We start from the raw sequence: 25,405 nt of genomic DNA on the forward strand, positions 1-25,405 counted from the left end.
AATGCAAAGTGGCTGTTCTGCGGGGCGGGGGACGCACTTGTACAAAGAACCTCACGGGCCTTCACATATCCTTACGCCGCTTGCGTTCATGCGTTCGTTCAAGCCGAGAGCCCGCGCAACGCCAAATAACGCGATGGACAAAAGCAGGGCCACTGGGGGAGGGGGGAAGTACACTTTCAGCGGGTTTCCCTGGCGACTCCATTGTGACGCGCCTGCCGGAGTAACCATAGTGACCTCCAGGAAACAGGCTGAAAGAGGGAAAAGTAAGGCACGTGGAGCCCCGCGGGTGCCACTTCTTACTGCTGCTCGGGCGGCGCAAGGCTCCCGCGAGCCTGAAGGTGGAGTCTAAGCGCTGCGCGTGTCTCTTCGCGTGGGGGAGGGCGAGCTGAGAACGTTTGCCAGCCAACCGCAGGAAACAAACGGGCAGTAACAGAGGGAGGCGGCTGAGCTCATAATCCCTCAACAATCCCACTCCTGGAGGCGGGCTGAGGCATGGAAAAGGGGGTGCAGGAAGAAAGTCCCCTAGAGCAGCACCGCCTCCTGCATCCCACAGCTTTGCAGGGCACGCCCCGCATGGACCACCTTATCTTGCACTCTCTCTCCGGTCAGGGGACCAAGGACTCTCCCCTGCTGCTCTTCCCCCCTAAGCAAGGTATCCAACATCATCTTTTGCAACCCCTCTCGGCCAAGCCCAGTAGTGCCTTTTATAGGGAGGGGAAACCTCCAAGGGCAGGAGAAGATTCCTGCAAAGAGCCCCAGCAGCAGCACCTTTGGGGGGAGCAGACTTGCCTCAGCAGGCAGCTTTTCCAGCCCATTGTCAGTCTGGAGCCTGTGGAATTTGAGAAGCAGGGTGCGGTCCAGGAGAAGGATCAACAGAAGAAGGGGCAAGCAAGAGGCGTGCGGGAGCAAGACAGCCAGGCACTCTTGACCACCAGCAGCAGCAACTTGAAGAGGAGAGGGGAACACAAAGCTGCTGCAGCCTGTCATGGAGGAAAGAATGAGGGCCAGACCTTGAGTAGTAGCAAAACAAAAAGTGCAGTGGAAATCAGAGTGGGAAATGCGGATGAGACAGAGGAGTTCAAAAAGGAGGCAAACAGTAAAGAAAATTGTGATGCTGAAACCTTGTATTCTGGAAAAGAAGAGCCCATCAAAGTTGAATTGGTGGAACCTCCTGATGAGAATTATCAGGGAAGAGGAGAGGTGGCATCCAAGCCTCGAGCATCCTCCAATGGCCCGGCTCATGTGAGTAAAGATGCTGCTTCGTCACAGCCTCTTGGGGCACAGCATCCTCAAGAACTGAAGATTCCAATGACACTCCATCCAGTCCCTCCTGGGGCCAGGATCCAGTTCCAAGGACCACCTTCATCAGAACTCATAAGAGTGACTAAAGTGCCTGTGACACAAGTGCCCCTAAAAATGCAGACTTTGCTGGAGCCTTCAGTGAAAATTGAAACGAAAGATGTGCCCCTCACAGTGCTGCCTTCAGATGCAGGTATTAGATAGGAGCATTCTGCCATGTGACTCTTTAGTTCAGAGTTTGTAAGTGTATACTGGAATAGAGCTATTCTTACACAGTTACGCAGGTAAAACACTTAACTTCACATACAACTTTAGCAGATGAAGCAGGCATCAAGCAAAGGCAAGTGAATTTGCACTATACCCCATCTGTCACATTTTTCACCTTTTCTGAGATATAAAATAGAGAGAGGGCACAGTTTAAAATTAAAATACAGTGATAAAGTACTTCACACACACTAAAACATGTTGGTATCATAGCATCAGAAATCAGAATCATGGCATCTTAAAGACTAAGATAAGTTACCATGACGTGTTTTTGTGGGCTATATCTACCATATCAGACTCTGAATGCCTGCTGCCACAATAATTTAGCTTGATTTATTGATTTTTGTCCTATTCTTCAAAAACCTTTGGAACAAAAAGTTTATTTGTTTCTACATAACACTTTTTACTATAAACGGGAGTATTTTTATTCAGGAAGCTACACTAGAAGGACATAAGAACCTTACTGGATCAGACAAGCTGTCCATCCAGTCCAGCATTCTGGCTCATACAGGCTAGCCAGCTGACAACAGGGTACAAAGGCCTTTCAGCCCAGGCATTCATAGGTTTATTGTTTCTGATCATGGAGGCTTCCCTTAGCCAAACTAGCTAGACCTAATTCATCCACCATGAATTTATCTAGTCTCGTTTAACCTTATACCTTTGTTTTGGCTTCAATCCAAATATCTCTTCCTCTCATCTACTGTTTAATGTTAATGAAAATGTTGGACCTTACAATTATGGATAGTTACAGATCTCCATAAAGGTCTCCCCATTTACTGTTCAAGGACCAGGTCCATCTACACTCAAAAACTAAAGTGCCTTGCACCGTATAATCTTGACACCCAAATCTTATCCTTTGTTACTTGTTTACACAGACTCGATTATTTATGGTGGGCATAAAATCTCATGTAAATTAGTAGGAACATTTGTTTTGCTGTTGACCTTTTAAGAGCTGCCATAAACATAGTAGAGGTCCAACACTGGGTCAGTGAGGTGGGTTTGCTGCTGAAGACCTTTGCTCGCTACAGGGTTCCCCTAACAGCCCTGCTAGATCAGACCAATGGTCCATCTAGTCCAGCATCCTGTCTCATACAACAGTGGCCAACCAGTTTCTCTGGAGACCCAACCACTGGGCATAGAGGCCAAGTCTTTCTCCTGAAAAATTTTTAAACAGAGGCTAGATAGCCATCTGACGGAGAGGCTGATTCTGTGAAGGCAAAGGGGTGGCAGGTTACAGTAGATGAGCGATTGGGATGTGAGTGTCCTGCATAGTGCAGGGGGTTGGACTAGATGACCCATGAGATCTCTTCCAACTATTCTATGATTCTATTATGTTGCCTTCTGGCTCTAGGATTTAGAGATTGAGAGCCTCTGAATATGAACATTCCCTCACTCATCATGGTTAGTAGTCATTGATAGATTTATCCTCCATGAATCTTTATTAATCCCCTTTTAAAGCTGTTCATTTAAAGCATCCCTTCCATTGAGCTATTCACTATGACCTCAATAACTTGAACCCTCTCAGACCTTTCAGCCTATACTTTTTTTTGTCCTGTCAACAACTTTGGACTTGATTTGGTACATTGTCACCCACTCACCGAGTTTATGGAAGTCCTTTTGGAGTGTTTCACTGTTTACCCCAAGTTTATTTATTGATGAAAAATTAAATAGTACCAGCCCTAATATCAGTCCTTGTGAGATCCCACTGCTTACTCCCCTCCATTGTGAAAACTATCCATCGATTCTTACTCTTTCCTTCCTGTCATTTAACCACTTTTTAATCCATACGATAACCTCTCCTCCTCAGGTGATGTACTTTGCCAAATACGTTTTGAATGTCCTGATAGCAAATGTTGACTGTGTCATCTTTCTCTACATGCTTGTTCACTTTTTCATACAGTTTCAAAAGTCAGGTGAGGCAGGAAATCCCTTTTTAGAAGTCATGCTGATTTTCCCTCACCAGGCATCCCTGTATGTCCCTACCTTTGATTACAGTTCCTACTAATTTGTCTGATTAACTGGCCTGTAATTTCCTGGTTCCCCTCTGGATATATTTTTAAACTAAAGGGAAATTAATGATGTGTTACATATATGGGTTAGTGGATCAGCTGTTTCACATCTTACTTCTCTAAGAACTCTTGGGCGTATGCCATCAGGACCTGGAGATTATCATTATTTTAATTTCCCCAAAAGAACTTCGGCTCTGATCACCTCATTTTGGCTCAGTTCTTCAGACTCCTGTTCTGAAAGTAGAGGTTCTTTATTTTTATAGCTTCTTGAATTCAAACCTCCTTTAGACTTCAAACATACAAGCAGAAAGAAACACTGTGGCCAATTCCGCACAGGCGAAAAAGGCCAGGAGAGTGCTCATATGGAAATTGGGCTGATTCCTGCTTCCACATAACATCACTACCAGGTGGGCCCCCTCCCAGGCCTGGTGCGTGTTAGGCCACCCTTGCTCTGCTTTAAGGAACATGGATATTTTCTGCAGTCCCTTAAGCGGTTGGGGCCTAGCCCAGTGGAGGCCTGTGTGGAAGGGAAAGATCATTGTCATTGTCATTAAAAGTAAAGGTATCCCCTGTGCAAGCACTGGGTCATGTCTGACCCTTGGGGTGACGCCCTCTAGCGTTTTCATGGGAGACTCAATATGGGGTGGTTTGCCAGTGACTTCCCCAGTCATTGCCGTTTACCCCCCAGCAAGCTGGGTACTCATTTTACCGACCTCGGAATGGTGGAAGGCTGAGTCAACCTTGAGCCAGCTGCTGGGATTGAACTCCCAGCCTCATGGGCAGAGCTTCAGACTGCATGTCTGCTGCCTTACCCCCCTGCGCCACAAGAGGCTCTATCATTATCATTATTAATATTAATTTATACAACAATGCCCTTGGAGTTACTTGTCCTGAACTGGAGACTTCCTAGCTACAGTTTGCTCCCCCTCCCCCAGAATTAGTTTAAAAGCTGTTCTGCCACATTTTGATATTAATTGCTAGCAGCTTAATTCCCTTTTGTTTCAAGTGAAGCCTCTCGTGGCGCAGAGTGGTAAGGCAGCAGACATGCAGTCTGAAAGCTCTGCCCATGAGGCTGGGAGTTTGATCCCAGCAGCCGGCTCAAGGTTGACTCAGCCTTCCATCCTTCCTAGGTCGGTAAAATGAGTACCCAGCTTGCTGGGGGGTAAACGGGAATGACTGGGTCATTTTCCCAGGAGGTAAAGAATCTGTTATTGCACTCTAGGCGTGCCTTCACAAGATACTCTTACGACCTTAAATGGTCTCATTTTGAGTATTGGTGCGCAGATAGAAAGTTGTGTCTGTTGTCCTGCCTCAGGTTCTAGACTACCTCTTGTACTTAACTTAAGAGGGTTTGGCGGTGTCCTCCATCTGCACTCACCTAGCAGCTTTCTCTGCGTTCCATGAGGAGATCCAGGGCAGTTCTTTGTTTGCCCATAAGATTTCCCAATGTTTCCTCAAAGGTTTAATGAATTTGTTTTCCCCTGTACCTAGAGTGACCCCACAATGGTCCCTTTCACTAGTTCTGGCCGCTCTCATGCATCCTCCCTTCGAGCAGCTGGGGACAGTTCCTTTGGGACTGTTCTCCATGAAGACGGCATTTTAGGTGGCTGTTACTTTGGCTAGATGGGTGAGCGAAGTCACGGCACTCAGGGCTGACTCCCCCTTTTTGCAAGTTTTCCTGTCGAATGTCTTATGACCTGATCCACAATTCCTCCCTAAGGTTGCTTCCAGTTTTCACCAGGCCCAAGTTATAACTGTGCCAAGTTTCTTTTCCAACCCAACCTTCAATTCCGAGAGGTCTCCATTAATTAGACATTAGACGGGTGTTGTTATACTATTTGAACAGAACCAAAATCTTTAGAAAATCAAATTCTTTGTTTGTTATTGGGGACCCAACAAGGGTAACAAGGCCTCCGCCAATACCGTAGCTAGATGGATGGTTTTGGCCATTAGATCTGCCTATTTGGCTGCAAAGATCCCTTGCCCTCTGGTTGTCTGGGCTCACTCCCTTTGGGCCATGAGTTCATCAGCTGCATTCCATAGAAAAGTTCCATTGGAAAAAAAAATCTGTCATCTGTTGTGCAGCAACCTGGGCAAGAGAGGAGACATTTGTCAAGCATTGCGCCATCTATCTCCAAGACAGGAGAGATTCGGAGTTTGGCAGAACGGTGTTACGGTCTGTGTTCTCCTAAGGGCTCATCCTGCCATCCTCAGGTATTAGCTCATAAAAGTCCCAGTGTGGGGCTGCACAGCAAGACTGAAAATGAAAACAGATTTGCACTTACTTGTAACCATTGTTTATTGAAGTCTTGTATGCAGACACACATTCCCTCCCTCCGTCACCACTATAAGCCTTGTCTTGGAGTCTTGGCTGTGGTGTTCCAGCCTAGGCTCGCGGCGGTGGTGCAGAACTGAGGGAAGAGGGAGCGCTCCGTCTAGGTCATGTGCCACAGGAGCGTAGTTTGGACCAGGATTACAACTCAAGTGAAAGGTTCTACTTGGGGTTTTTACTAACGAGAATGAGAGATGGGTCAGGGTAACTCCAACCCCAACTCTCCCATCCTATTCAGCATCTTCATGCACCCTCTCACACAACTGGTACAGAAGTTTGGGCTGGGTTGTTAACAATATGCAGATGACACCCAGCTCTTCCTCCTGATGGCTTGGCGCCCTGACTCTCCCCCAGAAGCAATAGCCAGCTGCCTAGAAACAGTGATGAGATGGCTCAAATAGAGTCGTCTGAAGCTCAGTCCTTCAAAGACGGAAGTCCTGTGGCTGGGTACGAAGGGGCCAGGTGAGGAAGCGTGTCTGCCCACCCTGGATGGAGTGCAGCTCTCTACGGTTGACTCCGCCAGGAATCTGGGCATGATTTTGGATGCTTCCCTCACAATGGAAGCCTTGGATGCTTTGGAGGAGCTGGGAGGAGAGCATTATCTCAGGAGCTGGCTGGTAGCTCCGCCCACTGCTGGCTAGGTCTTTGTGCTATAAAAGGCTCTTCCTTGCCAGAGGAAGGAAGTGCTTTGGAGGAGCTGGGAGAAGAATATTATCTCAGGAGCTGACTGCTAGCTCCGCCCTCTGCTGAGTAGGCCTTTGTGCTATAAAAGGCTCTTGCTTGCCAGAGGCACAATACAAACAAAACCCAAAAGACTCTTGGGGGCTGAATTAAACCATAATACTCTCTAAGGAGCCAAGGGCAAGAGCTAAAGGACTCTTGGCTGTTGGCTTTTCGCCTGAGGATCAAGCCGAATGTTTCAGTGAAGTGTAGGAGTATTTGTGGAGCAGTTTAAATGAATCAAAGTGGCGTGAAGACTGAAGAAGGTTGTGTAGTAACATGTACCATCTACGGAATGTTTGTCTTTTTACCTCAGGGGGACAATTTTTACAAATGCAGCAAGTGCAAATTAGTGGCTCTGCTGGAGGAGAAGGTCTGGGGATTAGAGAAACGATTGATTACACTGCAGGAGGAGGGAAATCTATCAAAACAAAAGCAGGAGCACCTAATACAGGAGGGTACTGGTAGTTGGGGATTCCTTGCTAAGAGGTGTAGAGGCCGAAGTGTGTAGACCAGACTTGTCTCGAGAGGTCTGCTGCCTACCTGGTGCACGCATCAAGGATGTGACAGAACGGCTGGACATGCTCATCAAGCCGACAGATCATTACCCCTTCTCATCCATGTAGGAACACATAATACTGCCCAGCAGAACATGGAAAATATTTTAAAAAGACTTTGTGGATCTGGGGGAAAAGGTAAAGGACCTGGGAGCACAGGATGTGTTTTCATCAGTCCTTCCTGTAAGTGGCCGAGGCATAGGAAGAGAGTGAAAAATTATTCAAGTAAATGACTGGCTACATCCATGGTGACGACGGAAATAATTTGGATTTCTGGATCATGGTCAACGATGTCAATATGAGGGGCTATTATCAGGAGACGGCGTGCAGCTCACAAGGGGCGGAAAAAGTATTTTTGGGAGAACCCTTGCACATCTGGTGAAGAGGGCTTTAAACTAGACACAAAGGGGGATCGAGATGTAAATTCAGAACTTGGTGTGATGATAAGATGTGAACATTGGAAGATCTCACATCTACAGGGAATGTTACATAAGCAGGGAATTACTAGCTGATTTTCAAGACTTAAAGGCATAGAGTCCAATGGTGAGAAAGACTAGGATCACTGTTGGAGCAGTCCACAAACATCTAGTTTCTTTAAATGAAACAAAGTCTTCTGGGCCAGATGAACTGCATCCAAGGGTACTAAAAGAACTTGCAGATGTCATCTCTGAACCTCTGTCCATTATTTTTATTATATATTGTCAGGGTCCGCAGGGTCTACCGGCTTCTTCTTTTCCGCCACGGTGTCCGGGTGGGGAGATGCTGTCAGGAAGGTTACTTCTTAAGGAGGCGGTGTCAGACTGGAGCACTCAGGAACTGCGTTCCTCTTTCACTCCCGGGCTGCACGTAGTCACCTCACTACTCTGCAGCCCCTCATCCTCACAGATGCCGACCAGCCTCTTTAAGTACCCTTCCACCCCGGCATCTCCACTCCCCAAGCCGTCAAAGCCCTCCCCTCCGTCTTCTGGATCCTCCCGGCTTGTGACGGTCGCGCAGCTCTCCTGTTCTCTTTAGGTCTTCCCATCTTCTCACGCCGCTCCTGATCCATGTGGCTTCCTCGTATACTCTCCCCAGCTGCCTCCAACATCTTGGCTTTTGCCTGTTCTTGCTCCAGAACCTGAATCTCTGGTAAGGCTACCTGCAGCTCTCGCCCTTTGGAACGGCCTTGGCTCTCTGGTTCCGTCTGTAAGCCCGAGGCGCGTGACAGGAGTCGGGCTGGTCCCGACATCACTCCCCCCTCGGGAAAATCTGTGTTGTTGTCCTCAAATGCCCTGTAAAGGTAATCAGCATTAATATTGCACTTTCCGGATCGATGACATATAGTTTATTTATTAAATTTATTACGGTCATTGACCAGCATCAAAGTATCTACAGACCACATACATTATTACAGCGTTTTAACAGGACATTCGGCATCAGGGAGTTAACAAAAGCACAAAAACATGAATACAGCATTTTGACAGTCAGGTCATTCAGCATCAACAGTAGCCAAAGATTTCTGCACTCTGCTGGCAGTATAGCAAAACTTTGCCACCATGTAAGAAACAGAATTATCTTTATCTGCAAGCAAGATGTTAATTAGATGATCATCTGTAAGTCCAGGAAACCTTGATAGCAAGGGCAAGATTCTGGCAACCTTATAAAAGTCACGGTATAATATAATGTGGGCAATTGATTCAATTACACCTGAATTGCAAGGGCATAATCGGTCCTCTATGGGCACACGCTGCAGTCTTCCACTTAGCAGTGCTGATGGAAATGCATTGAACCGGGCCCTCGAAAAAGCCCATCGAAATTTAGTAAAAGTGATCTATGTTAGGTATGGTGCAGTAGAAAATCCCTCCCAGGACTTTAGTAACCTATATGGGCTTGGGAGTAGGGCCATCTCATTTTGCAGCATTTTTGAGGGATTGATCTCCATGGGGCTCATACCGTAACACCCTCGGGAGTATGTATACTATGGGTAGCAAACTGGGTCCGCCCTGGTATTGTACTAAACACCTTCCATTGTTGGATTAGGGCGCATGCCTCTTCCACTTGATGATTATCCAAGGAGGAGTCTATCTGCGGTTTCGGAGGGGCTTTGTCGGTCCATAGTCCTGCCCCATCAGGTAAGTCTCCAGGGCTATCTACTAGGTGTACCTGTTCCGGATCTCATACATACCAACGTTTCAAACTGTTGACGTGAAAAAGACGTCGAGCCCGGCAATACCCCCCGCACTGCACTTCAAAAGTTACGGGCCCCAGCACTTTGCTAACAGGATATGGCCCCCTCCATTGACCTCTGGATTGTGACCCTAAGTTTTCCCTATGTACCAATACTTGATCCCCTACCTTAAATTCTCGTGTTCTAGTGCCTTTATCATACCGTCTTTTTTGGATCTCCTGTGCTTGGCGGAGATTACTTTCAACCTGGGTCCTTACTTCCCAGGTCTGTACCACACCCCCTGTTCCACAATGTCTCGGGATATCTTTGAGCTCGGTGGGGGTCCCTTACCTGTCCTTCACTTACTGCCATGGCCTGTCACAGGTCTTGTAGGGCAGGAACTCTTCATTGAGCCTCTACAAGTCTGGATCCTGAGCCCAGGTTTGTTGTATGTTGCTTCTGAACAGTTGGTCTCTTTTTCCCCTTCATTTCCACCTTCATCTTCTTCCTCCTCAAATATATCCGGGACGTATGCTGCCTGCCGGGAGGATCCCTCTAGGGGGTCATCTTCTCTTATCTCTTCCACCAGCCATACCTCATCACCTCCCTTCTTGAGTGTGGAGCATCCCTCCCTAACAACATATCATAGGGTAGGGTATGTACTTGAGCCATTACCAATATTTGGTTCTGTCCAAGATATTTTACAGTAAACCAGCATATGGGACATTCTCCCAAATGTCCATGGAAGCAGGCTATTTGAGTCCACCTATGTACTGGAATGCCCGTTGGTATTAAGTCTGCTCTAACCATTGACACAGAACTTCTGCTATCCGATAAAGCTTGGTGGGGTTGGTTCCCACACTTATACCTACAATACTCCCAGGTCAACTGCCTTCCTAGGCATCGAAGTCTGTAGGGTCTCAGTCCAATGGGCAGTCTTTACGGAAATGACCCCACTGACCACAGATGTAAAAGGGTCCCCAGTTTGCTCCTGGTTTTTTTGGTGGCATACTTGGAGCCTGTTCTCTCACCGGAGGTTGTTCTTTTCCTCTGCCCCTGCCTCCTTCAGGACCGGGCGTGCGAGCTCGCCCTTCCACAACAGGATAGCGCCCAATACTTCCTGGCATACTGGGACAAAGGTGAGCCCACCCTCTGGCTCTGCCCCTAAATGAAGCCCGACCCCCATTTACATCTCGTTGATTTGTTCCCGGTTTGGCTCCTTCCCAGGGACTGTTCCTCAGATCTGCCACCACCACGTTTTCTAGGCACTCTGTACCTTCCTTCAACGTGGTGCGTTTCCAACATGCCACCCAGTGTCATATTCGTGGGGGTAAAATAGACAGGAGCTGTTTTAACACCACCTCATCAACCATCCTCTGAGCTTCCGGAGACGTGGGTCTCGGCTAGATATTTCAACCTCATCACTAGAGTTCTGGGCCTTTCTGTTGGTTGATATATCACTGCTCGGAATTTCTGTCATTGTGTTTCCGGCGTAATTTGGTACTGGTCTAATATGGCAGCTTTCAAAGCCTCGTCAGAAGCAGCTTCTTCTTTCCCTAATGCCTTTAATGCAGCCTGGGCTTTGCCACTTAAATAAGGACCTAATATAAAAGGCCACTGTTCCCGAGGCCATTTGGTGGCTTCTGCAGTCCGTTCAAAAGCCTCCAGGAAGGCTCCAATATCGTTCTCATTAGTCATTTTAGTTAAGGCAAATGTTGGAGGTTTTGGTAGAACAGGCGGAGCTACCCCGGTTGCTCCTCCAGTTGAAGCCACTAGAGTTGACACGGCCTGATGGAAATGCTGTAAGAGCGTTTCTTGAGACTCCTGTTGTTGACGAGCCATGCGCTCCATCACCTGAATTTGGTGTTCGGTCATCCAGCGACCAAAAGCCTCAAAATCCATGCCGGGGCGTTTCCCGGGAGCTCCTTCCTCCATCCTCTCCACTTGCTCTGCTCCACTGGCCACTCCCGTCGTTACCCCTCCTCCGGGGTTTTCCTTTGACGGAGTAGGTAAAACTGAGACTCTGGTGTAGGAACTTGGAAGGTAGCTGGCCGCAGTACCTGTCCTGCTCCTAGGGTTGAGTAGCAAGGCGAAATGCGTGGGATAACTTGCTCCACACGTGGTAGTCCCCCAGGAATCCCCGTATGGCCACCAATTTGTCAGGGTCCGAAGGGTCTACCGGCTTCTTTTCCGCCACAGTGTCCGGGTGGGGAGATGCTGTCAGGAAGGTTACTTCTTAAGGAGGCGGTGTCTCAGACTGGAACACTCAGGAACTACGTTCCTCTTTCACTCCCGGGTTGCATGTAGTTACCTCACTACTCTGCAACCCCTCCTCCTCAGAGACGCCACCTCCCGGAGCCTTCAAAACCCTCCCCTCCGTCTTCCAGATCCTCCTGGCTTGTGACGGTCGCACGGCTCTCCTGTTCTCTTGAGCTCTTCCCATCTTCTCATGCCGCTCCTGATCCATGTGGTTTCCTCATTTACTCTCCCCAGCTGCCTCCAACGTCTTGACCTTTGCCTGTTCTCACTCTGGAACCTGAAACTCTGGTAAGGCTACCTGTAGCTCTCTTCCCTCGGAACAACCTTGCCTCTCTGGATCCGTCTATAAGTCTGAGGCGTGTGACAGGAGTTGGGCTGGTCCCGACATCTATATATTTTTATTTTCATAAAGATAGAAATATAGAAAAAGAATCATAGAATCATAGAGTTGGGGCCATACAGGCCATCTAGTCCAACCCCCTGCTCAACGCAGGATTAGCCCAAGCATCCTAAAGCATCCAAGAAAAGTGTGTATCCAACCTTTGCTTGAAGACTGCCAGTGACGGGGAGCTCACCACCTCCTTAGGTAGCATATTCCACTGCTGAACTACTCTGACTGTGAAACTTTTTTTCCTGATATTTAGCCTATAGCGTTGTACTTGTAGTTTAAACCCATTACTGCGTGTGCTTTCCTCTGTAGCCAATGGGAACAGCATCCTGCCCTCCTCCAAATGCCAACCTTTCAAATACTTAAAGAGGGCTATCATGTCCTCTCTCAACCTCCTTTTCTCCAGGCTGAACATTCCCAAGTCCCTGAACTTATCTTCATAGGTTCATACACTTATCTTTATTTCCTATGAACCTTCATAGGTTCCTACACTTATCTTTATCATACACTTATCTTTATTAAATTGCATCTTGTTCTCATTTACCCATTTTCCCATTGTGTTCAGATCTCGTTGAACTCTCTCTCTATCTTCCAGAGTATTTGCCAGCCCTCTCAATTTGGTGTCATCTGCAAACTTCATGAGTAGTCCCTCCACCCCCTCATCTAGATCATTAATAAATATGTTAAAAAGTACCGGGCCAAGCACCGAGCCCTGAGGTACCCCACTACTCACCTCCCTCCAGTCTGATGAAACACCATTGAAAACAACTCTTTGAGTGCGGTTCTCTAACCAATTTCCTATCCACCGAACTATCTGAAAATCCAGATTGCAGTCCTTCAATTTATCCATCAGAACATCATGGGGAACCTTATCAGGGCTTTACTAAAATCCAAGTAAATGACATCAACCGAATTTCCACGATCCAGCAAAACTGTACCTTGGTCAAAAAAGGAAACCAGGTTGGTCTGACAGGACCTGTTGGAGACAAATCCATGCTGACTTCCTTGGTTCTCCAAATTGTCCTCCAGATGTCTGCAGATCGCTCACTTTAATATCTGCTCCATTATCTTCCCCACAACAGAGTTCAGACTCACTGGTCTGTAATTTCCTGGGTCATCCTTCCTCCCTTTTTTGAAGATCGGGATAATGTTTGCTCTCTTTCACTCCTCCGGGACATCTCCAGTCCTTAAAGAGGTCCCAAAGATGATGGACAAGGGTTCTGCAAGTTCTCCGGAAAGTTTTTTGAGCACTCTCGGGTGCATTTCATAGAATCATAGAATCATAGAGTTGGAAGGGGCCATACAGGCCATCTAGTCCAACCCCCTGCTCAACGCAGGATTAGCCCTAAGCATCCTAAAGCATCCAAGAAAAGTGTGTATCCAACCTTTGCTTGAAGACTGCCAGTGAGGGGGAGCTCACCACCTCCTTAGGCAGCCTAGAGTTGGGGCCATACAGGCCATCTAGCCCAAGCATCCTAAAGCATCCAAGAAAAGTGTGTATCCAACCTTTGCTTGAAGACTGCCAGTGACGGGGAGCTCACCACCTCCTTAGGCAGCCTATTCCACTGCTGAACTACTCTGACTGAGAAAAACTTTTTCCTGATATCTAGCCTATATCGTTGTACTTGTAGTTTAAACCCATTACTGCGTGTGCTTTCCTCTGTAGCCAATGGGAACAGCATCCTGCCCTCCTCCAAGTGACAACCTTTCAAATACTTAAAGAGGGCTATCATGTCCCCTCTCAACCTCCTTTTCTCCAGGCTACTACTTTCATCCGGCCCAGGGGATTTGAACTCATCCAGTGCAGCTAAATGCCTCTCGACAACCTCTCTGTCCATGTCAACCTGCCACCCAGACACTATCCTTTGGCTACTGCCATTTCTAGATGTGCCAAAACCCTTTGACCTGTGGGAAAAAACAGATATAAAATAGGCGCTAAGCCTTTCTGCTTTCTCTGCATCTTCCGTTAGAGTTTGTCCATCTGCACTCAATAGTGGGCCTATTGCCTCCTTTACATTTGCTCCTCACATAACTGAAAAAATTTTTCTTGTTACAATGGGCTTCCCTGGTCAATCTTAGCTTATTCTCAGCTTTGGCCTTTCTGATGATTGATCTACAGTGCCTAGTAAACTGTAGGTACTCTTCTTTATAGCTCTGTTCTTCCCTCTGCTTCCTGAACGTTTTCCTTTTCTTTCTTAGCTCCTCTTGAAGTTCTCTGTTCATCCAAATAGGCTTCTTAGAGCTCCTGCAGTGTTTTCTTCTTTCTGGGATAGTCATTGATTGAGCATGCAATAGCTCTTGTTTGAGTAGCGCCCACCCTTCACATGCTTCCTTCCTTTTCAACATTCTCGTCCATGGTATGACACTCATCATGTCTCTGAGTTTATTAAAGTTTGCCCTACGGAAATCCAACATCCGTTTCTGGCTACAAGCTTCCTTGCCTCCCCATCTCAAAAGGAATTCTATGAGGACATGGTCACTTCCCCCTAGGGTCCCCACCTCCTTCACATCCACCAACTCTTTCACCTCATCCACCAACTCTTGCCTGTTGGTCAGTATTAAGTCCAGTATGGCTGAACCTCTTGTGGGTTCATCTACCATTTGATAAATGAAATTGTCAGCCAGGCAGGTCAGAAAGTTGCATGACTGAGGACGCTTCGCAGATTTTGTTTCCCAGCACACATCTGGGAAATTGAAGTCACCCATGATGACAAGGTCCTGCCGCTTGGATATTTTCTCAAGCTGCTCACAAAGTGCAGCATCCACATCCTCTCATTGGTCAGGCGGTCGGTAGCAGACACCAACCACCACACTGTTTGTTTTCCCCTCGCTTATTTTCACCCAGATGCTTTCCACTGTAAATATACTCTCCTTTACTAGAATTTCATGACAGGTAAGCCCTTTCCTCATATACAGTGCCACTCCTCCACCTCTATTCTGTTTTTTCTGAACAGTTCACATCCATCCACTATTACATTCCAGTCATGAGAATCATTCCACCAATTTTCTGTGATGCCTACTAGATCATACCTTTCCATCAGCATGAGAAGTTCCAGCTCTTCCTTCTTATTGCCCATGCTTCGGGCTTTAGTATAAGGGCATCTGAATCCTTTTACTTTTGGTTCCCTATGAGCTGGCTTTGCCGGTTGGGCTGCCCCCAATCAGTCTCCTTCCTTACACTCCCTATGTTGATCATCTCCTTCCCCTTGTGGCTTCAGTTTATAGCTCTCCTGATGAATCTCCCCAGGTTTCTGCCAAACACTTTCTTCCCCAGCTTCGGTAAGTGCAGTCCATCAGGTGCTAGTAGGCCTTCCTCAAGAAAGCCTATCCCATGGTCCCAGAAACCAAATCTCTCCTGCCAGCACCAACTACGCACCCTGTGATTCACCATTATCTTCCTCTCCCGACGCATTCCTCTTCCCTTGACAGGCAAGATTGAAGAGAATACCACTTGTGCCCCCATTTGCTTGAGCTTCCTCCCCAGATCTTGATAGTCTTTTTTAATAGGAGCGATGGTATTCACGGACATCTCATTCGTTCCCACATGGACCATCACAAGTTTGGGTAGCCGTTCTGAAACGTCTTTAATTTTTGCCCCTGGCAAGCAATATACCTCTTGGGTTAGGGGGTCAGGCCCAGCCACATGGCAATCCATTCCTTTTAGCAGGAAGTCTCCAATTACCAGTGCTCTCCTTTTTTTTTCTTCTCAACTCCATTTCCGTCTATCCCCGTGGTCTCTTCACTTTGTCTTAGACTTTGTTTTGGGACCTCTTCCCTCGTTGACAATTGCACCTCCTCTGCAAGGGCCTGAAATCTATTCTGGAGCTCCAAAGGCCCCGAGAACCGTCTTACTCTATGCCGTTGAGTCTTTTTCTGAACTGTCTGCAGAGGCTTTGTAATGAGGTCAATCCCCTTATCCTCTTCAGGACTGGTTGTATCCTCTTTATTCTGAGTTGCACAGCTCTGGTCTATGAACTCCTCCCCTTTCTTAAATTGGGTCAGAGTAATAATGCTAATCCCCTAATCCTTTCCTCCAAATGTTTTACCAGCTTAAACTTGGGGCAGATGTAGTCCATCTTGTCTTCTGGGAGGAAGGTAATCATGTCACACTCACTGCAGATGATGGGATGAGTGTCCTGGAGGTCCATTGTAACTTCTAGGCAGTGCAACTAGGCAGTGCAACTTCTAGGGAAATATAATCTACTGATTCTAATTGCTAGGCCAAGAACCCAGGCTAAGAGCCGCAGGCCAAGAGCCCTTTGTCTCTTGCCAAAGGCTCGCGCCTCTGGCAAGGAGCAGCCTTTTTTAATCCTCCCAGCAATCACCCAGCAATCACCTCACTCAGCACCACAATAGCGTCACCTGGTCAGCAGCAACACTCCCCCGTAGCTCTCTCCACGTGCTCTCAGTTGTCTGAGCTCTTCTCCAAGCCAAGCTACTAGCGCCCTATCTGGCCATGGAACACCTAGCCACAGTGATCCATGTGACAGTCACCTGTAGACTGGACTTCTGCAATTCACTCTACGTAGGCCTGCCCTTAGCCTTGACCTGGAAACTACAGATGGTCCAAAATGCAGCGGCCAGAATCCTCACAACACCACCATGGAGGTCCCACATCTGGCCCATTCTCCATCAACTGCAGTGGTTGCCAGTTGAATTCTGGATCAGCCTAAAGGTTCTGGTAATTACCTTCAAGGCCATATGTGGTCAGGGTCCAGGGTACCTTAGGGACCGACTCCCTGCTTATGCCCCTCAAATAGCTCTATGCTCTGCCACCACCAACTGGCTAATGGTCCTGGGCCCTAAAGATGTCCGCCTGGCCTAAACCAGGGCCAGAGCATTCTCGGTATTCGCACAACTGGTGGAATGAGCTCCCAGAGATCAGGGCCCTGATTGAGCAAAAACAGTTCCGCAGGGCCTGCAAAAAGGAGCTCTTCCGCCAAGCATTTGGTTGAGACCAGGCATAACCAATAACGTCTGAATGGCCCGTTTCCTCCCTCCCAAAACTCCCATCAGTGCGCTCTGGACCTGTTTGCACTGTTGCACTATTGCATTGTTTGCACTGTTCACACAGTTACAATTATCAGTTATTAGTATTATTGTTATGGTTATTTATCTATTATGGATTGTTTCATGTATTGTTTATATGTTTTCTATAAACTGCCCTGAGCCTCCGGAGAGGGCGGTATATAAATATAATAAATAAATAAGCAAGCAAATAAATAAATAAACTCTTTTAAAATGACATCTAATTTGTCCCTGAGTTCTCACCAATTAAAAAGGTAAAGGTATCCCCTGTGCAAGTCTGACCCTTGGGGTGATGCCCTCCAGCGTTTTCATGGCAGACTCAATACAGGGTGGTTTGCCAGTGCCTTCCTCAGTCATTACCGTTTACCCCCTACCAAGCTGGGTACTCATTTTACTGACCTTGAAAGGATGGAAGGCTGAGTCGACCTTGAGCCGGCTGCTGGGATCGAATTCCCAGCCTCATGGGAAGAGCTTTCAGACTGCATGTCTGCTGTCTTACCACTCTGCACCACATGAGGCTCATTCTCACCAATTAGATATATTGTAAATGGTCTTTGTCTTATCTTATATACTTTATCTACATTTGAGTTGTGTACAGAAATTTGACAAACTAGATATCTTTAATGGTAACTTCAGACTTACAGGTTTTCTTTCTGTGTACTATATGTTTATGTGTTGACTTCAGATACATCTTACGAAGTAGGCGCTAGCTCCTGAAAGCTGCTTTAGTAAATCTTTTAGTCTTCGTGTATCATTTTAGTTTGTTATTATGTGAGCAGTATTTTGAAAAAGATAATCTTGCTTTTGGTGAAATACTTTACCACTTTTTCCTGTATTTCCACTGCCTTGCTAGAAATGTAAATAAATTCAAATTCTGAACATCAAATTACTTTTTCTTGTCTTTTTTTTATCAAGTGATGATTAGATGTGGACCCATGGGGAATCACTGACCGGTGGGGGGGGGGGCAGTGTAGAAATCTTATTCCATCATCTAAAATTTCCCAGTCCAGAATTCTATACACTCTCCGGGTGTCTGAACAACATAGCTTTCCTTCCTTTGACTCAGGATCAGTTTTCATAAGATGAAGGTCATGGGATTGCACCCCATGACCCAACCTGAACACTGTCAGAATTGTATGCTACTTCTACTGGATTCCAACATGTGCACTACTTGGTATTCTGCAAGGGGGCAAAGATTCCATTCCCTAGACAATGTTCAGAGGAACTTTGGGGAGGGGTGCTGGAACTCCTTTTGTATTGTGGCAATATGCCAGTGTGGAGTGGAGAGAACTGGCATGTAACATATAACTGTGACAGAATTCCCAGATTGATAATGACAGATGGAGACAGACAAATCTTCCTGGGGAAGGGAGTTCAAGAATTTTGATAGCATGACTAAAATAGTCATGTTCATCGGTGGCCAGATGGTACAAGCACCCAAAACAGGGCCTTCAGAGATGACTGGACTAGTCTAGTAGATTCATATGGGAATATATTTAAAATATGCTGACCTCGATTTTTTAAATCTCTATGTCACTCCTCAGTTGTCTCTTCAAGTCCTAAACTTTTAAACCTTTCTTCATAGGGAAAGTGTTTCATCCCCTTAATCATTTTAGGTGCAGTAACCAGAACTGTACACAATATTCCAAATGAGGCTACATAATAGTTTGGTACAGGGGCAATACAGTACTGGCTGATTTGTTTTCAATTCCATTCCTAATAAATCCCCAACGTAGCATTTTATTGCAGTTGCACACTGAGTTGACATTTTCAGTGAGTGATCTACCATGACTCCAAGAACCCTTGCTTGCTCAGTTAACATCAGTTAACTGCACATTGGGATTTTTGGCTCCATTGTGCATTACTTTGAACTTGGCCACATTGAACCTCATTTGCCAAATTAATGCCCACTCATCAAGCCTCACCAGATACCTCTGGAGCACCTCACTATCCTCCATATTCCAATGGTACCTTCCAGAAGGCAGTTCCACATACAGTAGAATTATAGGATCATAGAGTTGGATGGGGCCATACAGGCCATCTAGTCCAACCCCCTGCTCAACGCAGGATCAGCCCTAAGCATCCTAAAGCATCCAAGAAAAATGTGTATCCAACCTTAGCTTGAAGACTGCCAGTGAGGGGGAGTTCACCACCTCCTTAGGCAGCCTATTCCACTGCTGAACTACTCTGACTGAAATTTCTTTTCCTGATATCTAGCCTATATCGTTGTACTTGAAGTTTAAACCCATAACTGCGTGTCTCCTCCTCTGCAGCCAACAGAAACAGCATCCTGCCCTCCTCCAAGTGACAACCTTTCAAATACTTAAAGAGGGCTATCATGTCCCCTCTCAACCTCCTTTTCTCCAGGCTGAACATTCCCAAGTCCCTCAACCTATCTTCATAGGGCTTGGTCCCTGGGCCCCAGATCATCTTCGTCGCTCTTCTTTGTACCCTTTCAATTTTATCTACGTCCTTCTTGAAGTGAGGCCTCCAGAACTGCACGCAGTACTCCAGGTGTGGTCTGACCAGTGCCGTATACAATGGGACTATGACATCTTGTGATTTTGATGTGATGCCTCTGTTGATACAGCCCAAAATGGCATTTGCCTTTTTTACCGCTGCATCACACTGCCTGTTCATGTTTAGTTTACAATCCACAAGTATCCCAAGGTCTCGTTCACACACAGTGTTACCCAGAAGTGTATCCTCCATCCAGTAGGCATGCTTTTCATTTTTCTGACCCAAATGCAGAACTTTACACTTACCTTTATTAAATTGCATCTTGTTCTCATTTGCCCATTTTTCCATTGTGTTCAGATCTCGTTGAACTCTGTCTCTATCTTCCGAAGTATTTCCCAGTCCTCCCAATTTGGTGTCATCTGCAAACTTGATGAGTAGTCCCTCCACCCCCTCATCTAGATCATTAATAAATATATTAAAAAGTACCAGGCTGAGCACCGAGCTCTGAGCACCGAGCACCAAGCTACTCACCTCTCTCTAGTCTGATGAAACACCATTGACAACAAATCTTTGAGTGCGGTCCTCTAACCAATTCCTTATCCACCTGACTATCTGAAAATCCAGATTGCAGTCCTTCAACTTATCCATCAGAACATCATGGGGAACCTTGTCAAAAGCTTTACTAAAATCCAAGTAAACGACATCAACCGAATTTCCACGATCCAGCAAACCTGTTACTTGGTCAAAAAAGGAAACCAGGTTAGTCTGGCAGGACCTTTTGGAGACAAATCCATGCTGACTTCCTTGGATCACCAAATTGTCCTCCAGATGTTTGCAGATCGCTCCCTTTAATATCTGCTCCATTATCTTCCCCACAACAGAGGTCAGACTCACTGTTCTGTAGTTTCCCGGGTCATCCTTCCTCCCTTTTTTGAAGATCGGAATAAGGTTTGCTCTCTTTCACTCCTCCGGGACATCTCCAGTCCTTAAAGAGGTCCCGAAGATGATGGACAAGGGTTCTGCCAGTTCTCCGGAAAGTTCTTTGAGCACTCTCGGGTGCATTTCATCCGGACCAGGGGATTTGAACTCATCCAGTGCAGTTAAATGCCTCTCGACAACCTCTCTATCCATGTTAACCTGCCACCCAGACTCTATCCTTTGGCTACTGCCATCTCTAGATGTGCCTAAACCCTTTGACCTGTGGGGAAAAAACAGATGTAAAATAGGCAATAAGCCTTTCTGCTTTCTCTGCATCTTCCGTTAGAGTTTGTCCATCCGCACCCAACAGTGGGCCTATTGCCCACTTTACTTTACATTTGCTCCTCACATAACTGAAAAATCTTTTCTTGTTACAATGGGCTTCCCTGGCCAATCTTAGCTCACTCTCAGCTTTGGCCTTTCTGATGATTGATCTACAGTGCCTAGTAACCTGTAGGTACTCTTCTTTAGAGCTCTATCCTTCCCTCCATTTCCTGAACATTTTCCTTTTCTTTCTTAGTTCCTCTTGAAGTTCTCTGTTCATCCAAATAGGCTTCTTAGAGCTCCTGCAGTGTTTTCATCTTTCTGGGATAGTCATTGATTGAGCATGCAATAGCTCTTGTTTGAGTAGCGCCCACTGTTCACATGCTCCCTTCCCTTCCAGCGTTCTCGTCCATGCTATGACACTCATCATGTCTCTGAGTTTATTAAAGTTTGCCCTATGAAAATCCAACATCCGCGTCTGGCTACAAGCTTTCTTGGCTCCCCATCTCAAAAGGAATTCTATGAGGACATGGTCACTTCCCCCTAGGGTCCCCATCTCCTTCACCTCATCCACCAACTCTTGCCTGTTGGTCAGTAAAAGTCCAGTATGGCTGAACCTCTTGTGGGTTCATCTACCATTTGATAAATGTAATTATCAGCCAGGCAGGTCAGAAAGTTACATGACTGAGGACGCTTCGCAGATTTTGTTTCCCAGCACACATCTGGGAAATTGAAGTCACCCATGATGACAAGGTCCTGCCACTTGGATATTTTCTCAAGCTGCTCACAAAGTGCAGCATCCACATCCTCTCGTTGATCAGGCGGTCGGTAGCAGATACCAACCACCACACTGTTTGTTTTCCCCTCGCTTATTTTCACCCATATGCTCTCCTTCACTAGAATTTCCTGACAGGTAAGCCCTTTCCTCACATATAGTGCCACTCCTCCACCTCTTTGATCTATTCTGTTTTTTCTGAACAGTTCATATCCATCCACCATTACATTCCAGTCATGAGAATCATTCCACCAAGTTTCTGTGATTCCTACTAGATCATACCTTTCCATCAGCGTGAGAAGTTCCAGCTCTTCCTTCTTATTGCCCATGCTTCGGGCGTTAGTATAAAGACATCTGAATTCTTTTACTTTTGGTTCCCTATGAGCTGGCCTTGCCGGTTGGGCTGCCCCCGATCATTCTCCTTCCTTACACTCCCCATGTTGATCGTCTCCTTCCCTTTGTGGCTTCAGTTTAAAGCTCTCCTGATGAATCTCCCCAGGTTCCTGCCAAACACATTCTTCCCCAGCTTTGATAACTGCAGTCCATCAGGTGCTAGTAGGCCTTCCTCAAGAAAGCCTATCCCATGGTCCCAGAAACCAAATCTCTCCTGCCGGCACCAACTACGCAGCCACTGATTCACCTCCATTATCTTCTTCTCCCGATGCATTCCTCTTCCCTTGACAGGCAAGATTGAAGAGAATACCACTTGTGCCCCCATTTGCTTGAGCTTCCTCCCCAGATCTTGATAGTCTTTTTTAATAGGAGCGATGGTATTCAGGGACATGTCATTCGTTCCCACATGGACCATCACAAATGGGTAGCGGTCCGTAGATTTCAGGAGTTTGGGCAGCCGTTCTGAAACGTCTTTAATTTTCTTCCCTGGCAAGCAACACACCTCTCAGGTTAGGGGGTCGGGCCCAGCCACATGGCGATCCATTCCTCTTAGCAGTGTATTGCAGTAATCTGAGTTGGATGTTACCAAGGCTGGCTGACCAACCAAAGTAGTTAAGAGGCACTGTTGGCCTCAGCTGCTACCTGTTTATCTAACAGGAGGCCTGGGTCTAGGTGCTAGACTCTAGCAGCACCTCCAAGCTGTGAACTTGCTCCTTTGGAGATTGCAACCACATCCAGAACAGGAAACCTCCCTACTCCTGAATCAAATCTTCTGCCCCATCAGTAGCACGTCTGATTTGTTGGGATTAAGTTCCAGCTTGTTAGCTCTTATCCATCCCAAAACTGTTTAAAGGCACCTGTACACAGTTTCCTTAGCCTCCATGGGAGAAAGAGCTGAACATCATTTATATGTTGGCAGCTCAGCTCAGATCCCTGAATGACCTCTCCCAGCACCATCACATTGATGTTAGAAAACGTGGGTGGAACCATGCAGGCCTCCACAGGCCAGAGACTGAGGGGCTAAACAACAGTTTTCTGTCTTCATTAACATGATTGTGTAACCATAACAACTGCCTGGAAAGCTCTGTCCTTTGTCTGCAACACACAGTAATGTGATGAGTTTATCAATACAAAATTTGTAGCATGTTTGACTCTAGAATGAGCCCTGAAAGAGCTGGCCCCTGCCGGATTCTCTGTCCTCCATCAGTCACGGACCGTGGGGCGGGGAGGAGGAGTGGCAATCCTGATCCGAAATAACATCTTCAGGACTCTCCCCGCGCTGACAATCCCAGTAATTGAGTGTGTGGGCCTCGGGTGGGGCACAACTGAGAGCGTGCCCATCTGGATGGTGTATTGTGCACCCAGTGCATCTCCAGATGCCCTGCCTGCCCTGCTAGAGGCGATCGCTGCCTTGACATTACAGTTCCCTAGACTACTAATTCTGGGGGACTTTAATGTCCTTGCGGAACTGTCGCCCTCCGGCAATGGGTTGGATCTGGTGTCAGCCATGGCGACACTAGCGCTCTCTCAATTTGTTGTTTGCTCTACCCATCAAGCAGATCACACCCTGGACCTGATTTTCGGTGTGGGGATGAGCATGGATCCAGTAACGGCTACGGCCATGCCATGGTCGGACCATTATACCCTGAAGACCCAGCTTAGGTTGCCACCTCCCCCTCAATTGGGTGCCGAGCACATTTCAGCTTGCCTGCGGAGACTTATGGATCCAATTGGATTCCTGAATGCTCTGCGGGACCCAATGCCTCCCAGCACTTCTCTAGATGGACTGGTCAGCGACTGGCATGACAGAATGCTGGCAGCCATTGATGAGATAGCTCCCAAACGCCCTTTCCGACCCCGTCTCAAGCAGGCTCCATGGTATACGGAGGAAGACTCTCGACAAAGAATCGAGAGCATCTTATAGAATGTAGTTAAGAGCCTATGAGATGGCTGTGAAATTAGTGAAATGAAACTTTTACTCGACTAGCATCTCGTCTGCGCACTCATGCCTGGCACAATTATTTAGGATAGTTCGATCTCTCACCGCCCTCGGTTAAGGGCGCCAAAATAATAGCCAATTGAACATTAGCTGTGAGGCATTTGCAAGTCACTTCGCAGACAAAATCTCGAGGCTTCGCTGTGACCTTCCTTCAACTTTAGACACAGAAAGTGAACTAGAGGCCCCTTGTCCATCTTTGGAGAGGACAATGAGTCACTTCAGACGACTCACAAACTGAAGTGGACAGGATGCTAGCAGCAACGAGGCCAACCACTTGCCCACTAGACTCATGCCCATCATGGCTCCTAAAAACAACAGACAGAAGAATCGGAGCCCCTCTCCGGGAAATAATTAACCTCTCCCTCTCAACAGGAGAATTCCCAGAGGGATAAAAAAAGACATTAGTTCACCCGTTACTCAAAAAACCATCCTTGGCCACACAGGAGCCTGACAACTATCGCCCCGTTTCGCACTTAGCGTTTCTGGGGAAGTTGGTTGAAAGGGCTGCTGCGGACCAAATATCAGCATTCCTAGAGGAAACTTCAGCACTTGACCCATTTCAGTTGGGCTTCTGGCCTGGCCATGGGGTGGAGACAGCGCTAGTGGCCCTGATCGACGATCTCCGACGCCAGCTAGACCGGGGCGGGTCAGCACTGCTCATACCTATCAGACCTATCAGCAGCATTTGACACAGTAGATCACGAGCTCCTAGCTCACCACCTAGCCGACAATGGAATACGGGGAACGGCCCTCAAATGGCTGAATTCCTTCCTCCGGGGCCACGGACAGAGGATAGTGATAGGAGAGAGAGCATCTAAACAACATCAGCTCGCATGTGGAGTCCCACAAGGAGCAGTCCTCTCTCCTATTTTATTCAACATCTTTATGCACCCTCTGGCTCAGCTGGTGTGGAGGTTTGGGCTGGGTTGCCACCAATATGCAGATGACACCCAGCTTTATCTCCTGATGGATGACCGCCCTGACTCTCCCCCAGAATCCTTAGCCAGATGTCTGGAAGCAGTGACAAAATGGATCAAGCAGAGTTGCCTAAAGCTCAACCCTGCAAAGACGGCGGTCCTGTGGTTGGATAGGAAGGGACCATGGGAGGAAGCTCGTCTGCCCACCCTGGACGGTGTGTAGCTCTCACCAACACACTCCTCCAGGAACCTGGGTGTGACCCTGGACACTTCCCTTATAATGGAGGCCCAGGTCACAAAGGTAGCGCGGCTGGCATTCTACCACCTCCGCCAAGCCAAGCTGCTAGCACCCTACCTGGACCCAGAGCACCTAGCCACAGTGATCCACGCGACGGTCACCTCTAGGCTGGACTTCTGCAACTCGCTCTACGCAGGCCTGCCCTTATCATTGATCCGGAAACTACAATTGGTGCAGAATGCTGCAGCCAGGATTCTCACGAAAACATCGTGGAGATCCCATATCTGGCTGGTACTCCAACAACTTGGCTGGCTCCTGGTTGAATTCCGGATCAAGCTTAAAGTTCTGGTAATCACCTTTAAGGCCATACGCAGTTTGG

General features: G+C 47.2%; 1 protein-coding gene across 2 annotated transcripts in view; it reads left to right on the forward strand.

Annotated features, from left to right (window-relative positions):
• The first annotated feature begins 259 nt into the window (after positions 1-259).
• The window catches only part of SOX30 (SRY-box transcription factor 30), a 40,520-nt gene continuing 15,374 nt past the window's right edge, over positions 260-25,405 (forward strand). The window contains exon 1 of one of the 2 annotated variants that reach the window (XM_077326400.1): positions 260-1,492. In XM_077326400.1, coding sequence (XP_077182515.1) covers positions 493-1,492 — 1,000 coding nt within the window. In that variant the 5' untranslated portion in view covers positions 260-492. The remainder of the gene's footprint in view (positions 1,493-25,405) is intronic. The other variant, XM_077326399.1, reaches the window with a different exon arrangement.

The sequence above is a fragment of the Paroedura picta genome, chromosome 3 (genome assembly GCF_049243985.1).
Source record: "Paroedura picta isolate Pp20150507F chromosome 3, Ppicta_v3.0, whole genome shotgun sequence".
NCBI lineage: Eukaryota > Metazoa > Chordata > Lepidosauria > Squamata > Gekkonidae > Paroedura > Paroedura picta.